This window comes from Sus scrofa, chromosome 4 (assembly GCF_054392235.1).
Source record: "Sus scrofa isolate SSC_HxYL_T2T_F1_AM1 chromosome 4, Sscrofa_HxYL_maternal_Yorkshire_Landrace_v2.0, whole genome shotgun sequence".
Classification (NCBI taxonomy): Eukaryota; Metazoa; Chordata; class Mammalia; order Artiodactyla; family Suidae; genus Sus; species Sus scrofa.
In genome coordinates, this window is record NC_139386.1 from 99,931,801 (window position 1) to 99,950,606 (window position 18,806).

Consider the following 18,806-nt stretch of genomic DNA (forward strand, 5'->3'; position numbering starts at 1 on the left):
AGGGCCAGCCACGTGAACGTCCCACCGTCTCCGTCAGGTCCCCTCTCCTCCCAGAGCCCTCCGCACGCGTTCTCTTCACTCCCAGGACACGCATCTCTCTTTGCGGCAGCCCCGTGCTGTCCAGTCCCTACTTGGCCTTTGGGTGTCGCATGAGGTGATGTCGTTTCCTTTGAGAAGTGACCCTGCTTCGCGCTGGCCCCATGCCCCTCTTGGTTACTCCTCCAGCTCCACCTGCAAGTCGGAGCTCCCTGAAGGTCTTTTTCACTCTTAGACTCCCAACTGTACACATGGTGCCCTGCACAAAGCAGGCTCATCGAAACATGTAGTTGAATGAATGGAAGGACAAAGTAGCTTGCCCAGCAGCCATGTCCTTCTGCAGAAAGGTCTCTCCCATGGCTGCCAGAGAGAGAAAGAACCCGGACTGGACAGAGAGTACATCTAAACAAATGCATCATCCTCTCCTGCCAGAAAGGCAGACACTTGCAGTCTCGTGGACTTGGGATTCAGGCTCTTCCACTCTAAGTGGTACCCACTGCTGATGAAGATGTCACCTGCCAGGCATCACTTGAGGTGCCCAGGGGATCCAGGCTTTGCCTTGAGCCCAGACTGGTAGCGGGCACTGACCTCAAGGACAGGTCTTTCCCAGCATGTCCTACATCTCCTGGCAGTGACAGTCATTTCACACACTGCTTGGCTGACTCATTTACTAATATTTCATCATCTTTTGTATTTGTTCCTTCATTCATTCAACAAATATTTATTGAGTGTCTATCATGTGCCAGGCTTTGTTCTCAGCCTCTGGGGTGCAAAGAATAGGATGAGAGAAAAGCTCCTGCTTCCTGGATCTTACATTCTAACTCAGGGAGACAGACAAACAAATAAGTATGTAATATGATGTAGGTAGTGACGAGGGCAATGATGAAAACCACAACGTAGCAAGGGGAGAGAGAGAGGGACAGCGGGGGAGGGCGAGGGGTGTCAGCCAGACTGGGTGGTCGGGAAAAGTCTCCCTGAGAAGGGGGCATTCGAGCAGAGGCCTCGATGTGCGAAGGGGCTGGCCAGGTGGAGGTTGGGGGAAGAGCCTCGGGGCAGAGCAAGCAGCAAGTGCAGAGGCCATGAGTCGAGCACACATGGAAGAGCCAGGAGGGCAGAGCGAGTGGAGGGAGAAAAGGGGAGATGAAGTCTAGGCCCTGATCCCATGGAGACTGGGGCCTTTGTTTGGTCTTTGGCTTTCTCCTCCTCCCCAGAGGAGGAGATGGTGCTGAGCCAAGCAGAGCTTGGATGTGGGTTTTAAGAGTCATTCTGGCTGGTGGTTGGAAGAGTCTATTGAAGGTTAAGACTAAAGGCCAGCAGACTGGCAGGCAGCTCCAAAGTCCTACAGGAGGAAAGTGGCTGGACCAAGTCTTGGCAGTGGAGGGGGTGAGAGGTGGTCAGCTCCTGGGCATGCCTCAAGGTACAAGTGACAGGACCTGCTGAGGGACATCAGATGAAGGGTAAGAAGAGGAAGCTAATCCCCTGGCCCCAGCAACCCATAGGATGTGGTCTCAGGTCCTGAGATGAGGAAGATGGAGAAAAAGAGACTTGGGTTAGACAGCCAGGGCATCATCAGGCATTTTCTTTCAGACACATTGAGGTTTCTGTAGGTACCCAGGTCCCCACGTCACCTGGGCAGCTGGATACACAAGCCTGGATCTTAGTGGAAAGGTCAGTGATGGGGATGCAAATTTGCAAATCACCAGCCTATAGATGGTCTTTAAAGACTTTGGGGTGAATGAGATAGATCCTCAGTAAGAGTGGCTGGAGAAGACTCAAGGGACCCTCTTCCACAGCAGCCCCTGAACTGCTGCCCCCACCTACTGCCATCCCCCCCGCCCCTGCTTCATTCAAGGCTCATTTCAAATGACACCTCCTCTGTGAACTTTGTGATTCCCTCAAATGCACATGCTCACTCAAGCCTCTCAATCCCAGCTCTGCTTTATCTGTGGCTCCCTTTCAGCCAGTCTCACAGTCTGTCCTCTGTTACAGCCACTATTTTACTCTTTTACTCCTGGACTGTAGTAGACTCCTGGAAAGCAGGGTTCGGTTACCTCTGAGTCCCCACCTGCACAGCAGAGCTTAACCCCAGGTAGTTAGTAGGTCCCCCTAGGTGTACTGCACTAGGTAGGAGTTTGCAACTAGGATGACAGAGTATGGACGGCCAGCGGCAGGGGCAGCAGGAATTGACCCAGGGAACAGTACAGCAGCCAAGGACTTCCTCAGAAAGCCTGAGAGCCATCAGATGGATCTGCTCAAGCCTCCAGAGTCTAGACTCCATGCATTTCACACATGGAGGAAACAAATACAGGACCTGGGATCTTTCTTGATGCAACGTTGCCAAGTTTTCCCGGTCTTGCAGGTATAGGAAATCAGAAGCATTGAAAGCAACGGCTTCCAAAACAATGATTTCTCTCCATGAATTCCACGTCAAACTCTAATAACTTTGTAAAGTGTAGCATTTTCATTTGTCTTCCAGGCCAACTGTGAAATATTTCACTGACTTATCCCACTCTTCTGATGTTCCGTTCACTATAGCTTAGCTAACAATAATCAAACATGAACGTATACAGTAATAAGAGAATATTTCTGCCACGGATCTTTTTTGTTAAGCAGACTGGCCTTCTGCCAAGAGACCAGTTCTTTTGTGCCCGGTAAGCCACAGAAATACAAAAATATCCAGTCTTGGAGTTCCCGTCGTGGCTCAGTGGTTAACGAATCTGACTAGGAACCATCAGGTTTCGGGTTTGGTCCCTGGATCCCTGGCCTTGCCCAGTGGGTTAAGGATCCAGTGTTGCTGTGAGCTGTGGTGTAGGTCGCAGACTCGGCTCGGATCCCACGTTGCTGTGGCTCTGGTGTAGGCCGGCGGCTACAGCTCCAATTGGACCCCTAGTCTGGGAACCTCCATATGCCGTGGGAGTGGCCCAAGAAATGGCAAAAAGAAAAAAAAAAATCCAGTCTTTACCTGGGAGGCTTGTTGCATTTGCAGACTCTTTGGAGGAAATATCTTCATCATCTTCATTAGTGGTAGGTGCCTACAAGAGACATTCCTCACTGTTAGCCCATTTTCTGTGGACTGCACCATCATTCAGGACCCAGCTCAGGCGTCCCCTGCTCCTTAACCCCTTCCCTGCTCCACCCAAGGCATTCCTTTTCCCATCTGATGGACCTCTCCAAGTCTGGCCTATCCCTCTCAACTTTGCAGCATTATTTGTATCTACAGCTTGCCACTGCCTCTCCACCAGGAGCTTAAGGGCACAGCACCTTTCAGAGGAGATAAACCGCCGTGATTGCGTGGGTCTGGTCCAGGGCATAGGTACCACCTCTTACTGGGAAAAGCCTACATCCTGGATGAAGTCCTGGATCCATCACTTACTAGCTATGTGACCCTGGGCAGATTTCTTAGCCCATGTGGGCATCAGTTTTCCTCCCTTGTAGGCACGACCATCCTGGTAACCGAATCTCGGTTACCTTAAGGATGAAATGAGGAAGCAAGTGTCAAGGTCAGAACCTAGCGCCGAGAAACACATTCTCAGGGTCAGTTCCCTCCACCCTCTGGCCTCCTGAGCGTGAGCTTCACTCTGGAGCTCCTTCCCCTGGTGCCTGGACAGTCCTGCATCCAATACAGCCGAGGTGCAGGACCCCGGGCTCTTCCCCAGTGCTGCCCAGCTCCAGGAGCAGCTGAGCCTCCCAGCTTAGCATTTAGGGAATTAAGGACCAGGAGAGAAGATGAAGCTGGATGCAAAATTGGATTACTCAAGGATTTGTTAGGCAGCTTCAGAGGTAATCCTCTTTCTAGAAAATTATGACACCAGGAGTCCACAGGGGGAAGAGCTTGGATGAACTGAATCTGAGTTATAAGCTAAGCTCATTAGTGGTACCCAGGGGTTTGGAGATGAAACAGCAACCAGTAGACACAGAGCAGCTGGGTGAGCGAGGTCAGCGCCTCTCCACACTTCACATGGCTCGCGTCTCTGCATAGAGAGAACTGCTCTTAACCTGCTTTTCAGAGGCGTGAAAAGGGCAGGCAGCTTGCTCCATGGCCAGGTTTCTAGTGAATGGCAGAGCTGGGATCTGAACTCATTTCTGCCTGGTGTCAGCCCACAACCCTAAAGACTAGGTGCTGCTCCCGCCGCCGTGATGCTTTTGCAAGATCATGAGCTCACCTGCGTGGAGAGGGGCAGCTCGGTCTCAGCTGGAGAACTCCTGGATTCTGGGGATAGAAGAGTCATTATTAATGATTCCTGGCCCCTCAAGTCCTGTCTGGTGGGCTTCAGAAGCGGAACAAAGTTCATCACACTATTATTTAAAAGAGTTTTACATTGAGCTATTATTACACATGGAGGGGATGAATCAAGGTGCTATCGTATAGCACGAACTGTGTTCAGTGTTCTGTGGTAAACCCATAATGGAAAGGAATGTTTTAAAAAAGAATGTAGAATGTATATATATATATATATATATATATATATATATATATATATATATATGTATACACACACACAACTGAATCACTTGCTGTACAGCAGAAATTAACACAACATTGTAATCAACTATACTTCCACAAAAAATGAAAATTAAAAAAAAGTGACGGGAGTTCCTGTCATGGCTCAGCTGAAACGAAGTGACTAGCATCCATGAGGATGCAGGTTCGATCCCTGGCCTCGCTCAGTGGGTCAAGGATCCAGCATTGCCGTGAGCTATGCTGTAGATCACAGACGTGGCTCGGATCTGGTGTTGCTGTGGCTGTGGTGTAGGCCAGCAGCTGTAGCTCCAATTTGACCTCTAGCCTGGGAACCTCTAGATGCTGTGGCTGCAGCCCTAAAAAGCAAAACAAACAAAAAAAAGTTATGGAGTTCTCTTGTGGTATAGCAGGTTAAGGATCCGGTATTGTCACTGCAGCACCTTGGGCCGCTCCTATGGCATGGGTTTGATTCCTGGCATGGGAACTTCCACATGCCTTAGGTGCAGCCAAAAGAAGGAGAAAAAAAAAAGTTTTACGTTGGAAACAACCAAATATCTAAACTTAAGGGACTAGGGAGTTCCCTTCTTGGCTCAGCGGTTAACGAACCCGACTAGGATCCATAAGGATGCAGGTTTGATCCCTGGCCTCGCTCAGTGGGTTAAGGATCTGGTGTTGCCGTGAGCTGTGGTGTAGGTCACAGACGTGGCTCAGATCCCACGTTGCTGTGGCTATGGCTACAGCTCCAGTTCAACCCCTAGCCTTGGAATTTCCATATGCTGCCCTAAAAAGCAAAAAAAAAAAAAAAAAGGAACTAGCTATATAAATTATGCTATAGCCTTATATTGCAACAGTCTTTAAAAATATTTTAGGAGTTCCCACTGTGGCAGGACGGGATCGGCAGCAACTTAGGAGCACCCGGCTGCACGTTTGATCCCTGGCCTGGCACGGCAGGTTGAGGATCTGGTATTGCTGCAGCTGTGGCTTTGGTCAAGACTGAGGCTCATATTTGATCCCTGGCCCAGAAACTCCATGTGCTGTGGGGCAGCCAAAAAAGAAAAGAAAAAAATTTTTTTAGAAAACAGTTGAGAATATGATATAATGTTATATGAAAAATGCAAGAAAAAGTCCAGAGTTTGATGCAAAGTTTCTAAAGAAACATTTACATCATTATTCATTATGTTACATGATATACTATAATATATATTCACACAGAGAAAGGAGAAAAAAAAATAGAAGGATCCACAGCACCGGATATAAGCACTAGTAACACTTGAATTTCTTCCTATGCACCTTTTTGCAATAAAAAATATATAAACAACAAATATTCTCATCCACCTAGGTGGGTTTAAGGCACTCTGCCAGAAAAGGGTAGCAGACTGGGCACCCTCCCAGGCCCCTCCCACTCCATGGGAACTGTGCTCTGCAGAAACCCCCAAGGCAGCAAAAGGTCAAGCATCAAAGCGAGAGCCAGGCTCAGCAGCAAACGTGGGCCCGAGGGACCAGGCGCCGAACCGTGACAGGCCATGGGTGGAATGCTCTGGATTTTCAAATATTTTCTTTTCAGTTCATCGTTTTTCCATCAAGAAACTGAAAATACCACAGAACTGGTTTACACAAAGATGTCAAGCCTCCCTGAGCCAGGAGTAGAATAAGGACTAGCAATGGGGTAGAGGAGAGGGTGACCCTGCTTCTGCTCAAGAGAGAATTTCCAGAGGGAGTGTGCCATCCCCAGGAGGGGAGAAAAACCACAGATCAGTAGCGCTGGAAGGGACCCAAGAGCATGTTCACCCTCCCCATTGTACAGAGAGGAAACGGGACCAGAGAGGGAAAGCAATTTGTCCAAGGTCACACAGCAAGTTAGCCCCAAATCAACCTAGGATGAATGGGAGAGACACAGTCTCTTATTCCTTTGTGTCCCTCCCAGCCCAGAGAACAGTTAGACTCATGACAGGGGGTGACTGAAGGATGAACAGAGAGAGGGTGAAGGGACACCAGAATGAAAGCTAAAACCAGGAGAGGGGCAGCACTGCATAGGAAATGTGGCTGACCACGGGTGGTCATTCAGTCCGGTGGTTCCCAAATCCAGTCATGCTCAGCATCTTCTATATCCCATCCTTGACCTATGACCTCAGAATCTTGGGGACAGGATTCAGACATCAGGGTTTGTTTTTTTTTTTTTCCCAAACCCAGAGAGCTGTTTCAGGAAGAAAGGCAGACCGCTGTAATTTCTACCCTCAGCTATGACCCCCCCAACATGGTATTTGATCCAGAAAAGGATGTTTAGCCTTTGATGGCTCAGATTTCTGGGGATAAAGTGGGAATTTTATCTCAAATAAACCAGGAATATTATCAGAATGAATGACATTTTTTCTAATGCATAATAACACTGTCTTACATAACAAGACTATTTTCTCTTTTTTTTTTTTTTTTTTTTTGCCTTTTATCTTTTTAGGGCCTCGCCTGCTGCAGGTGGAGGTTCCCAGGCTAGGAGGCTAATCGGAGCTACAGCTGCCAGCCTACGCCACAGCCACAGCAATGCAGGATCCAAGCCGCGTCTGCGACCTACACCACAGCTCACAGCAACGTCAGTTGTGTAACCCAATGAGCGAGGCCAGGGATCGAACCCACAACCTCATGGTTCCTAGTCGGACGCGTCTCTGCTGGGTCACGAAGGGAACTCCCATAACAAGACTTTTAATAGCTCTCTAGATGGCAGCGGGGACCCCTGATTCAGACCCTCTGTCCCCTGAGATGGAAGGTGCAGCAACTCCTTATTGTTATGAATAATAATCATTCCCATTTTACAGATGAAGAAACCGAGGCTTGGGGAACATAAATTAGATTGATAATATTAATAGGAGGCGTTCTGGAGTTCCCGTTATGGCTCGGCGGTTAACAAACCCAACTAGCATCCATGAGAACTCAGGTTCGACAGACAAAAAGGACAAAAAGGACAAAAAAAAAAAAAAAAAAAAAAAGTAGGAGTTCCTGCTGTGGCACAGTGGGTTAAGTATCTGGTGTTGTCTCTACAGTGGCTCAGGTCGCAACTGGGGCTCAGGTTCAATCCCTGGCCCAGGAACTTCCATATGCCACAGGTACAGCCAATAAAAAAAAAAAAAGAAAAAAGAAAGAAAAAGAAAAGTAGTTTATTTTTTGTCTTTTTAGGGCCACATCCTCAGCATATGGAGGTTCCCAGGCTAGAGGTCAAATCAGAACTTCAGCTGCCAGCCTACACCACAGCCATAGCAATGCAGGATATGAGCTGCGTCTGCAATCTACACCGCAGCTCACAGTAATGCTGGATCCTTAACCCACTGAGCAAGGCCAGGGATTGAACCCTCAATCTCATGGATGCTAGTCAGGTTCGTTTCCGCTGAGCCATGATGGGAACTCCAAAGAAAAGTATTTTATATCTCTCCTCAAGAGTTTTACATTTCCTAACGCCTCACCACTGCTGGCATGTTGGTTGAAAGAGCGGGAGAACTATCATTCACTGGCCCTCGTGAGCCCTCTTGTGCCCCCTGTGTGCCAGGAAGTTAACAGGGGTAGGGTCAGCAGTGATGGTAACGAGACAAGAAAGCAACATTGATAACAAGCCAAATGTTTATTGAGCAATTGCCATGTGTCAGGCGCCATTCTACCCACTTCACATGAATTAACTCGTTAAAAAAAAATCATCTCGGAGCTCCTGTTGTGGTGCAGTGAAAACAATCCAATTAGGAACCATGAGGTTGCGGGCTTGATCCCTGGCCTCACTCAGTGGTTTAAGGATGGATCTGGCATTGCCGTGAGCTGTGGTGTAGGTTGTAGACACGGCTCGGATCCTGCGTTGCTGAGGCTGTGGTCGATTCGATCCCTAGCCTGGGAACCTGCATATGTCGCGGGCGTGACGCTAAAAGGCATAAAATTTTTTTTTTAATTTTAAAAATTAAAAAAATTAAAATTTTGAAAAATTAAAAAAAATCATCTCTAGATTGAATATGTCTCAATTTCAGGGACTGTATCTTACTCAATTTTGTAAACTCAGTACTTAATATGGTGTGGTCAGTAAAACTTCAATTATGGAAAATCACTTGGGGAAAAAAGACTATTAGATACATTTACATGGACACTATGCCCCCTGTATTCATATTTCCAGACTGGAAGACGTACTTTTATATTCATAACAAAGTGAATGAATGAATAACATACTCCAGTGAGATGGATAAAGACCATCTGAGAGCTTTTCCCACATGAGTTTTTAAAACAAGAGACTTATTTCCGTTAATTTGAGAATTAGTTTGGGTTTGCTTGCTTGGGTTTTGGAACCGAGAAATCCAATACGAAAGATGGCAGGGAGTTCCCTGATGGTCTAGTGGTTAGGATGCAGTGCTTGCATTGTTACGGCCCGGGGTTCAATCCCTGATCTGGAACTGGCATGCCAGGGCCAAAAATAAAAATTAAAAAATAGATGAATAAAAGATGGCAGAGCCCTTCATACCAGATGTGTGATCTTGATCAGGACCCTCAACCTCTCTTAGGCTTTGTTTCTTCATTTCTAAGCAAGGGGATGACTTCCTCCTGCACAGACCACCTGGCATCACAGGCTCAAAGGACCTAGCACTGGCCCAGCACACAATATCTGTTTGTTTTTTGGCCGCCCTGCAGCACATGGAGTTCCCTGGCCAGGGATCAGATCTGAACCGCAGTTGCAGCATCACAGCATCACACAGTGCAATGCCGGATCCTTTAACCCACTGTGCCCAGCCAGGGATTGAACCTTCGTCTTGGGGCTCCAGAGACACGGCCGATCCCATTGCACCGCAGTGGGAACTCCTAATACCTGTTTAAAAATTGACCCAACTCTCAAAACTCTCAAAATTCAGAACAGAGACCATAAAACAGTTTGTAACATAATATTTTTAAATTTTGCCTTAAGACCAGTTAAGTTATGGGCTACTGGGCTCAGGGGCTGGAGTACAGAGACAGAAAACAGGAGCAGGCTGAGAATAAGAAGACAAAGAAAGCAAAAGGAGGCCAGAAGGTGGCAGAGAGATGAAGGAACAAGGGGAGAGGGGCAGACCGCAAAGCCAGACCTTCACGGAGGGGCGGGGGCAGGGGACACAGCGACCCAGCGGCGGAGCCTCGCCAGGCAGTGCCTTCCACTCTGAGCGCCCACCAGAAGGTTAACCACTGCTCCTCCACTTGTGAAAAACAATACCCCCAAACCCCAAAACCTCACTGAGAAGCTGACAGATTCCTGAGGAGAAATAAAGCACCTCCAGCTGGGTCCCAGCACCAAGCGGGATGGTCTGTGGCGACGTCTACTTGTCTGAGGCCAGAGGAGAAACAGATGGACGAGGCAGCGTGGACATCTGTCTACAGGGTACTAGGCTACCAAAGTGTCCCTCCTTCTGAGCTTAAGTGCTTGTCTCCTCCTCTCTTTTAGGAAATAAGGGCAATGGGCAACGGCAATAGCGACTCCGGCTTTTTTTTTTTTTTTTTTTTTTCTATTCAGGGCCGCGCCTAAAAAGATGTTCCTGGGCCAGGGGTTGAATTGGAATTGCACCTGCCAGCCACAGCCACAGCCACAGCCAAGCCAGATCTGAGCCGCATCTCCGACCTACCCTGTAGCTCGCGGCAACCCCAGATCCTTAACCCACCGAGCCCCTGGGCCAGGGATCAAACCCGCATCCTCATGGATACTAGTGGGCTTCGTAACCTGCAGAGCTACAAGAGGAACTCTGGCAATAGCTACTTTTTACCTAACCTTTTGATTTTATTTCCTTACTAGCAAAATTAAAAGTTGGAGACTGGGAGTTCCCCGTGGCCTCGTGGTTAGGACTCAGCGCTTTCACCAAAGCGGCCAGGATTCCATCTCTGGTCTGGGAATGAAGATCCCACATCAGGCTGCTGCATGCTGCATGCTGCAGCCAATATAATACATTTTTTTAAAAAGAAGATAAATAAATAAAAGTTGGTAGCCTTATTTGGTCCCCGAAACTTTTTAAAAAATTTTACAGAAATCCCAGGAACCTCTGACCCCTGCGCAGAGGCTGGCGGGCAGGGAAGGTCTGGGAGGAGGTGAAGAGGAGATGGGCGCGGAAGGAGGGCGGAGGTCAGCAGATGGAGACACAGCAGGAGGACAGGACGTGCGTGCAAAGGTGATGGGCCAGGGTCAGTCCCGCTGGAGGGAAATAGGCAAGGGAGGGCCAGGCACGAGGGACGGCAGGCAGGCAGCCCAAGAAGGCCCTCTGGTTGCTCCAAGCTCAGCAGTTTGAGCATCACCTCAAAGGCAATGGGAGCCGTGGCTGTGGGCTAGGGAGTGGCAGACCCAGGCTTGGGATCTCGAAATATGCCCATAGCAGTGGCGTGGATGCTCGCACACCAGAGGCAGAGATCAGCTGGGGGCAGGGGGTCTTTGTAGGAATTCTATTGATATGGGACAAGAACCTGAGCCAAGGGAGGGGGATTTCTAGCCTGATGTCCTGGGGATGTCCTGGCTTGGGGAGCAGGCGGGGTGGTGGTGTTCTTAGCTGGACAAGGAACACAGGGAGGTCTGTGCAGGAGGACTCGAGTTCAGCTCTGAACAGAGTGGAGACAAGCATCCAGAGCTCAAGACACATGTGTGGCCTGAGACACAGGTGAACACCAGTGATGCTGGCATTTAATATACACTTAGCATGTGCTGGGCTGTGCACTAATCGCTCTCCACCCCGTTTAATCCTCACAACCCTACGAGGTGGGTTTTTTGGTTCTAGGGGATTGGAGGCAGGCATTATTATTCCCATTCGATAACTAAACAAACCTGGGCTCTATTAGGCATTTCCCTACTGTCACGCTGGTAATGGGCAGGGCAGCCAGAGCCCAAAGACACTGTACAGAGTGGACACAGCGAGGCCACCCCATGGAATGGGCACGTGGAGATACCGTGGAAAATGGGGTACCAGTGGACTCAGGGGATGAACACAGAGAGGCGAACAGGGCACGATCTCTTCTTTAACCTGCACAATTTCCCCCTTAGGAGGGTGCTGAGGAGAGGAATAAAAAGACACCCCTCCATTCTGGGGAATGGGACAACCGGAGGGTTTGAGGGAACAGACCAGGAAGACCCACCTGCCCCGAGAGTCCACAGCCCTGGCCTCCAGGCCCCCAAAAGCCTTGCGGAGGCAAAGCTCTAGCACCTCCTCCATCAGTGTGATTCCCAAGCACGGGTCCCCACGGCTCGCTTCCCGTCACAAATGGTACTAATTATTCTCTGCGTGTAGGTGAACAGGGCGTAGGTGTGAGAGGGAGGTTAAGGGATTTGGGAGGAGCAGGAAATAACCCTCTTATGTCCGACTGGGCTTTTCCCAGGCACTGTGCCCCAAGCTTGCTGTGCCAAGGGCCCACAGACTTGCATGATGGCAGCCCTGCCAGTGCTATCAGAGAAGATACATCTGGGGGAACTCCTACTCTGGAAAGAGCTGCTGACAAGCCCCCATCAATGTGTAACCTCGTCTTCCTGCACTAACATCAGCGTGACATAAGCCCTGATGTGCAGGAACTCGATGAGTCACCGCAGCAGTTGCTGTCAGCAGTCACCTGGCCTTGCCCGCCAAGCAGGGGCCCCAAGACTGGGTGACTCAGGGCCCTGCCCTCACTCAGGGAACCTCCCTGTGGGCACAGCCTGCCTATGGTCAGGCTTATCCTCGAGGGGGCAGCACTCACTGAGGTCCAGGCTCCATAGCTCCCTCCCCCACCCCCCTACCCCCCCCCCACCCCACTCTGTTGCAGGCCTTCCAGCAGGAGATGCCGGCCACCGCCTGGCCCACTCGGACCTCCCACCCACACAAAACCGTCCAGCCTCACCAAACCATCCTGCCTTTATTCACAGTCTGTACTTTTGCACCTGCTGTTCGCTCTGCCTGTCAACCCCATCCTCCAAGTGGGAAACTCCTACACATCCTGCAAGACTCAAACATCTCCTGCTCTCTCAAAACGGCCCCACAAAGTGTCTACGCCACGGCCTTATCACTTCCCACTAGATCACAGTGGGAAGATCCCCCAGCCCCTCAACACGTCCTATAATCAACGGGAAATCTTTCCCAAACTACCCATTCCACATCCCCCTCCACATTCTAATTCAGTGGGTTCCAGGCTGCATCCAGGCAGTGATTCTGGCATGCCCATAGCCTCACTCTCTTTAGGAACCAACCAATACACACTGCAATTGCTAATCCCCCTACATGTGCAGTAAGGGCTATTATGTCTAAGGGATATCTTTTCGCTAAATTCATAAAAACTCTCCAAAGGGGGGAGTTCCCATCGTGGCTCAGTGGTTAACGAATCTGACTAAAAACCATGAGGTTGTGGGTTTGATCCCTGGCCTTGCTCAGTGGGTTGAGGATCTGGTGTTGCCGTGAGCTGTGGTGTAGGTCACAGACATGGCTCGGATCCCACGTTGCTGTGGCTCTGGCGTAGGACGGTGGCTACAGCTCTGATTCGACCCCTAGCCTGGGAACCTCCATATGCCGTGGGAGCAGCCCTAGAAAAGGCAAAAAGATAAAACAAACAAACAAACAGAAACTCTCCAAAGAGGACAAGACAGGTCATATCATCTCTACATAACAAATAACAAGACTGAGGCCCCAAGAGATAAGCTAACTTTACCAAGGTCATACAACCTGATTCCCAGGTCCAATGTACTTCCCATGACCTCTGGGTCATGACTCCCACCCCTAGGCGAGGGACATCCTATATGTCTGGGCTGTGAGGGTGGGAGGTAGGTCCTCGGGGTTGGAAAGGCCATCAGAGCAGTAGCTGGGGCACTGACATGTCCTGAACAGTCAGATATCCCTACTGTCAGTAAGAACCTAGAGCTCTAAACTCCCTCTCATTTTCCAGAAGGGCTCCTCAACTTCCAACCTAAATCTCTCTTGCATCAGAATCATCCAAGTTCTTCTTGCTCTGCCCTCAGTGCAGAGGGGAGCAGCTGGGTTCTCTCTTGGATATATGCACCACTGGGGGTGTGAAGACCTCCCCAAAACATACCTGCTCCGAGTGGGCACCACAAACTCTTCAGCTGCTTACGTGAGAAGAGGCCAGGTGTTGCATCTGGCTTACATAGTTACGCTAGCGAGTCACAGAAGCACGGTGACCCAAGGCTGAAAAGGCAGAGACCATGTCCCTGCTACTCCATGCTCCATGGGGTGGGGGTGTGGGGGGATGACATCAACAATATAAAGAGGAGGGAGTTCCCGTCGTGGCTCAGTGGTTAACGAATCCGACTAGGAACCATGAGGTTGTGGGTTCGGTCCCTGGCCTTGCTCAGTGGGTTAAGGATCTGGCGTTGCCGTGAGCTGTGGTGTAGGTCAAGGACGTGGCTCAGATCCCAAGTTGCTGTGGCTGTGGCGTAGGCCAGCTGCTGCAGTTCCGATTCGACCCCTAGCCTGGGAACCTCCATATGCTGTAGGTGCAGCCCTAGAAAAAGACAAAAAAAACAAAAAAACAAAAACCAAACAAACAAACAAAACAATATAAAGAGGAGCATCCACAAAAGAGAGCAGCTTCAAGGCAAGGGGAGCAGACAGGGGCGGAAGCCACCAGCCATCCAATATTCTGGCAGGGGAACAGAAACCCAGAGAGAGTAGATGAGCAAACTTGTCAGGGGTTACCCTAGACAGCAAGGCCCTGTGAGGCCAGAGCTGCGTTCACATGAGAAAGAACTCTCGAAGTGAATAGACATTTCTCCAATAAACATCTACACATAAATGAATAGTAAGCCCATGAAAAGGTGCTCAACATCACTACTTATTATGGAAATGCAAATCAAATCCACAATACCACACACATAAGGATGGCTATTATTAAAAAAAAACAAAAAACAAAAAAAAAACCAAAACAGGAGTGCCTGTCGTGGCGCAGTGGTTAAAGAATCCGACTAGGAAACATGAGGTTGCAGGTTCAATCCCTGGCCTTGCTCAGTGGGTTAAGGATTCAGCATTGCCATGAGCTATGGTGTAGGTCACAGACGCGGCTCGGATCCCAAGTTGCTGTGGCTCTGGTGTAGGCTGGTGGCTACAGCTCCAATTGGATCCCTAGCCTGGGAACCTCCATATGCCATGAGTGCGGCCATAGAAGAGGCAAAAACACAAAAAAAATAAAAAAAATAATAATAAAAATAAAAATAAAAAAATAAAGTAAAAATTAAAAAAACATAGAGGAAGGAAAAAAGAAAGGAAGGGGAAAGAAAGAGAGAAAGAAAGAAAGAAAGAAAAGAAGAGAAAGGAGTTCCCATCATGTCTCAGCGGAAACAAATCTGACTAATATCCATGAGGTTGCAGGTCTGATCCCTGGCCTCACTCAGTGGGTTAAGGATCCGGCGTGGCTGTGGCTGTGGTGTAGGCCGGCAGCTACAGCTCCGATTTTACCCTGGCCTGGGAACCTCCATATGCTGCTGGTGTGGACCTGAAAAAGAAAAAAAGAAAGAAGGAAGAAGAGGGAAAATAGCTAGCGTTGGCAAGGATGCGAAGAAATTGGAACCCTGTGTATTGCTGACAGGAATGTAAGATTGTAAAAAGGTGCAGTTACTGTGGGAAACAGTTTGGTGCCTCCTCAAAAAATTACAAATAGAATTACCACATGATGTAGCAATTCCACTTCTGGGTATATACCCTTAAGAACTGAAAGCAGGGACCCAAACAGCTATTTGTACACCTAAGTTTATTTATTTATTTATTTATGGGTCTTTTTCCCTTTTCTGGGGCAGCTCCCGCAGCATATGGACGTTCTCAGGCCAGGGGTCAAATCGGAGCTGTAGCCGCCACCGGCCTACACCACAGCCACAGCAACACCAGATCGGAGCCTCATCTGTGACCTACACCATAGCTTACGGCAACGCCGGATCCTTAACCCACTGCACAAGGCCAGGGATTGAACCCACAACCTCATGGTTCCTAGTCAGATTTGTTAACCACTGAGCCACAACAGAACCTCCTGTACGCCTATGTTTATAACAGCATTATTCACAATAGTTAAAAGGTGGAAGCAACCCTAGTGTCCATCTATAGATGAATGGATAAAGAAAATATTATTCAGCCTTAAAAGGGGAGGAAATTCTGAGACATGTTACAACATGGATGAATTCTGAGGATGGTATCCTAAATAAAATAAACCAGCCACAAAAAGACAAATATCATGTGAGTCCACTTATATAAGGTACTTAGAGTAATCAAACTCATAGAGACAGAAAGCTGCCAGGGGCTGGAGACAGGGAGGAATGGGAAGTTACTATTTAATGGATGGAGAGTTTCCATTTTGCAAGATGAAAATAGTTCTGGAGACGGATGATGGTGGTGGGTGCACAACAATCTGAATGTAAGTAACGCCATTGAACCATACGCTTACAAATGGTTAAAATGGTACATTTACATTATGTACATTTCATCATAATTACACATTTTAAAAAAAGAAAGAGCTTTCTAACAAAAAGGCTGTTTTTGACCATCCTAAGGCTATTTGTGACCATCTAAATTAAGCAGTTGGGATAAAAGGCAAACAGGTGTCAGCCTGTACCAGGAACGTTTCCTCTGCACAGTGTTACAAATTTTCTCCCTTTGCAAAGGCTCCCGAGGCCATAATAACATTTGGCATTCAAAGAAGGCGTGTGTTTTGGCTCAAAGTGCATACAGATCAAAGACAACCATAGACAGGTCAACACAATCTAGCCTGAAGGATGTTCTGATTTATTTAAATGGTCTTCCTAAATAAGATGTAGGACTTAGGCCTCCCTTCTGGCCCAGGTCTTCCCAGGAAGTAAATTTTTTTTTTTTTTTTTTTTTTTTTTACTTTTTTTCCCTTTTTCGGCCACACCCACGGCATATGAAAGTCGCTGGGCCAGGGATCGAATCCAAGTCGCACATGAGACCTACACCACAGTTGGAGCAACGCCAGATCCTTAATCCACTGCACCACAGCGGAAACTCCAGAAGTAAACTTTCGAGAAAAGCATCCAGTAGAAATCTGCCTCCTGCTCATGATGGACAGGAGAAGGGGCCAACACCAACAAAGATCTGAACCTGCCCTGGACACTGCCTACATCTAATGAAGAAGACACCCTACCTCCCAAGCCCCCTCCTCGGGCTCACCCAGGACAGGAAAGACAAGGACGGCACATAGCAAAGGCAGGGAAGAGGAAAGCCCATCAAATCACAGCATCCATTCTGGGGGAAGAACGCCAGCCTCCACGTAAAAGTCTTCCTGAAGCCAGGGGTAGGAGAAAGAACGGGCCTGAGCAATTGATGCCATTTCTATCTTTCCCTTTTATCCATACACACTCAATAAATGGGTATTTTTTTTAATTGCCTGGTAATTAAGAACAACTGATTTGGTTCAATTATGCTGCTGGGCTAAAGAGATCTGACACTGAAGCGAGCTTGCAAGCTATTCTATAATAAGGAGACTGGGAGCAACGGAACAGGCTGCAAAAGGGGTAGTAAGCTCTCCATCCCTGGAAGCATTCAAGCAGAGGCTAGGCGACAGTTCTCTGGGTTATAGTCAGGGAGATTCCTCCACTGTGTGTAGGTCTATTAAATCCTAATTTTTCATAGCAAGGCGTTAAAAGATAACATCTCAAATTAATTTCCTCAAAAAGAAAAAAACCCAGCCACATGAATTTGTTGTACAGCGCGAAGGACGCACCGACAAAGAACTGGAAACAAAGTGTGTGGCTTCCTCTAGAAAGCAGGGCTGGAAATGGGAAGGGGTGGGCCAAGGGACACTGGTTATTATTTTAAGCCCTTCTTTGCCGCAAGCATGTTTTAATTTGATAAAAATTTTTAAAGTTTACAAAAATTCCCATGGGTTAAAAAAAAAATTAGTCATGCAGTTGCTAAACAATACATTTCCCAAACTATTTAATATCATGGGAATGCTCATGATATTTTAGACACAAATACACACACATCGGAGTTCCCGTCGTGGCTCAGTGGTTAACAAATCTGACTAGGAACCATGAGGTTGCGGGTTCAATCCCTGGCCTCACTTAGTGGGTTAAGGATCCAGCGTTGCCGTGAGCTGTGGTGTAGGTGGCAGACGTGGCTCGGATCTGGTGTTGCTGTGGCTGTGGTGTAGGCCGGTGGCGGCTACAGCTCCGATTAGACCCCTAGCCTGGGAACCTCCATATGCTGCGGGTGCGGCTAGAAGAGACAAAAAGACAAAAAAAAAAAAAAAAAAAAACACAACAACAACAAAAAAACAAACAAACACACACACACACAAATATACCTAGAAAAGGAGTATAATAAAATGTTCTCGCTGGTTTTCCCTAGGTGGTAAGACTGCTGCTGATCATCCTTCTTTCTATTTTTCTGGAATTATTCATGTTCGGCAACAAACACGCTCATGGCGGTAATTCCACACAGGTGGTTATTATTACCTTTACATCTTTTTTGTCAAGTCAAAAGCATCAGTAACTGCGGTAGATTAAAAAGAGCTACAAATTCTTTGCAGCTCTTCCCATCCAGTTGTGAAGGGATTTTCTCCCCTGGGGTCTGGGCTGGCCTCCTGGAAGATGACGGACCTCAGGGAGCACCGGGGGCCCCAGCCAGCAGCCCATGGCCACCATCGCAGGTGAGAGGGATCCCATCCTGGACCGTGCAGCCCTAAGGCAGCTGCTTTCCTGACTTTGGCAAGACCAGCGCAAGAGCTGCCCAGCTGTTCCAAATCTGGAGCAGATAAACAGTTGCTATGGTGCCGTGAGTTTGGAGGTGACTTGGTACATAAGCAAGATGATGGATAGAGTCGCAAAGCTCACGACCTACCTGTCCAAGGGATGCCTGTGACCTCCTGGCTCCACTCACTCCACAAGCCGTGTCCAAACTCCTCCTGGGCCCGAAGCTGCACCACATGCCGCATGCCGCTCCAGGCGTCGTGGATGATGCAATGATGCTGGAGCTCCTTGACCTGAGGGCGGGAGGCACCATGACTCGGGGGTGGAGCCTGGGTGGCACTCGAGAAACAGCTCTGCAGGGACATGGGAGTCCTAGGGCACCTCCAACCATTCAACTGCTCCCTCTCTCAGGTCCCGTGAGCGACGCATCTGGGCAGAGATGCTCCAAAGGCTTACAGCACCCTGGAGGCTCAGAGCCTGGTGGGGTTGCCCCCTGAGCCCACAGGGCAGAAGCTACGTCACTGACCCGCCCCCACGCACCACAGAATTCTGCAAAGCACACCCTTGACATGCGCACAGCACATCTCTCTGCCCAGGTCACATGCTCGCTCTCACATCAGACCTGTCAAGAGACGATTGGCCTGGTGTTATTATTCCCATCTTATAAATGAGGCAGCC

The 18,806-nt window shown here is 48.7% G+C and overlaps 1 protein-coding gene across 5 annotated transcripts in view; it reads right to left on the reverse strand.

The window, feature by feature from the left end:
- The window catches only part of IL6R (interleukin 6 receptor), a 58,857-nt gene that overhangs the window by 11,963 nt on the left and 28,088 nt on the right, over positions 1-18,806 (reverse strand). For all 5 annotated transcript variants that reach the window (XM_021088726.2, XM_085020915.1, XM_085020914.1 and 2 more), the window contains 3 exon segments: positions 18,280-18,421; positions 4,200-4,246; positions 2,999-3,068 (listed from right to left, as the gene is read on the reverse strand). In XM_021088726.2, coding sequence (XP_020944385.1) covers positions 2,999-3,068; positions 4,200-4,246; positions 18,280-18,421 — 259 coding nt within the window.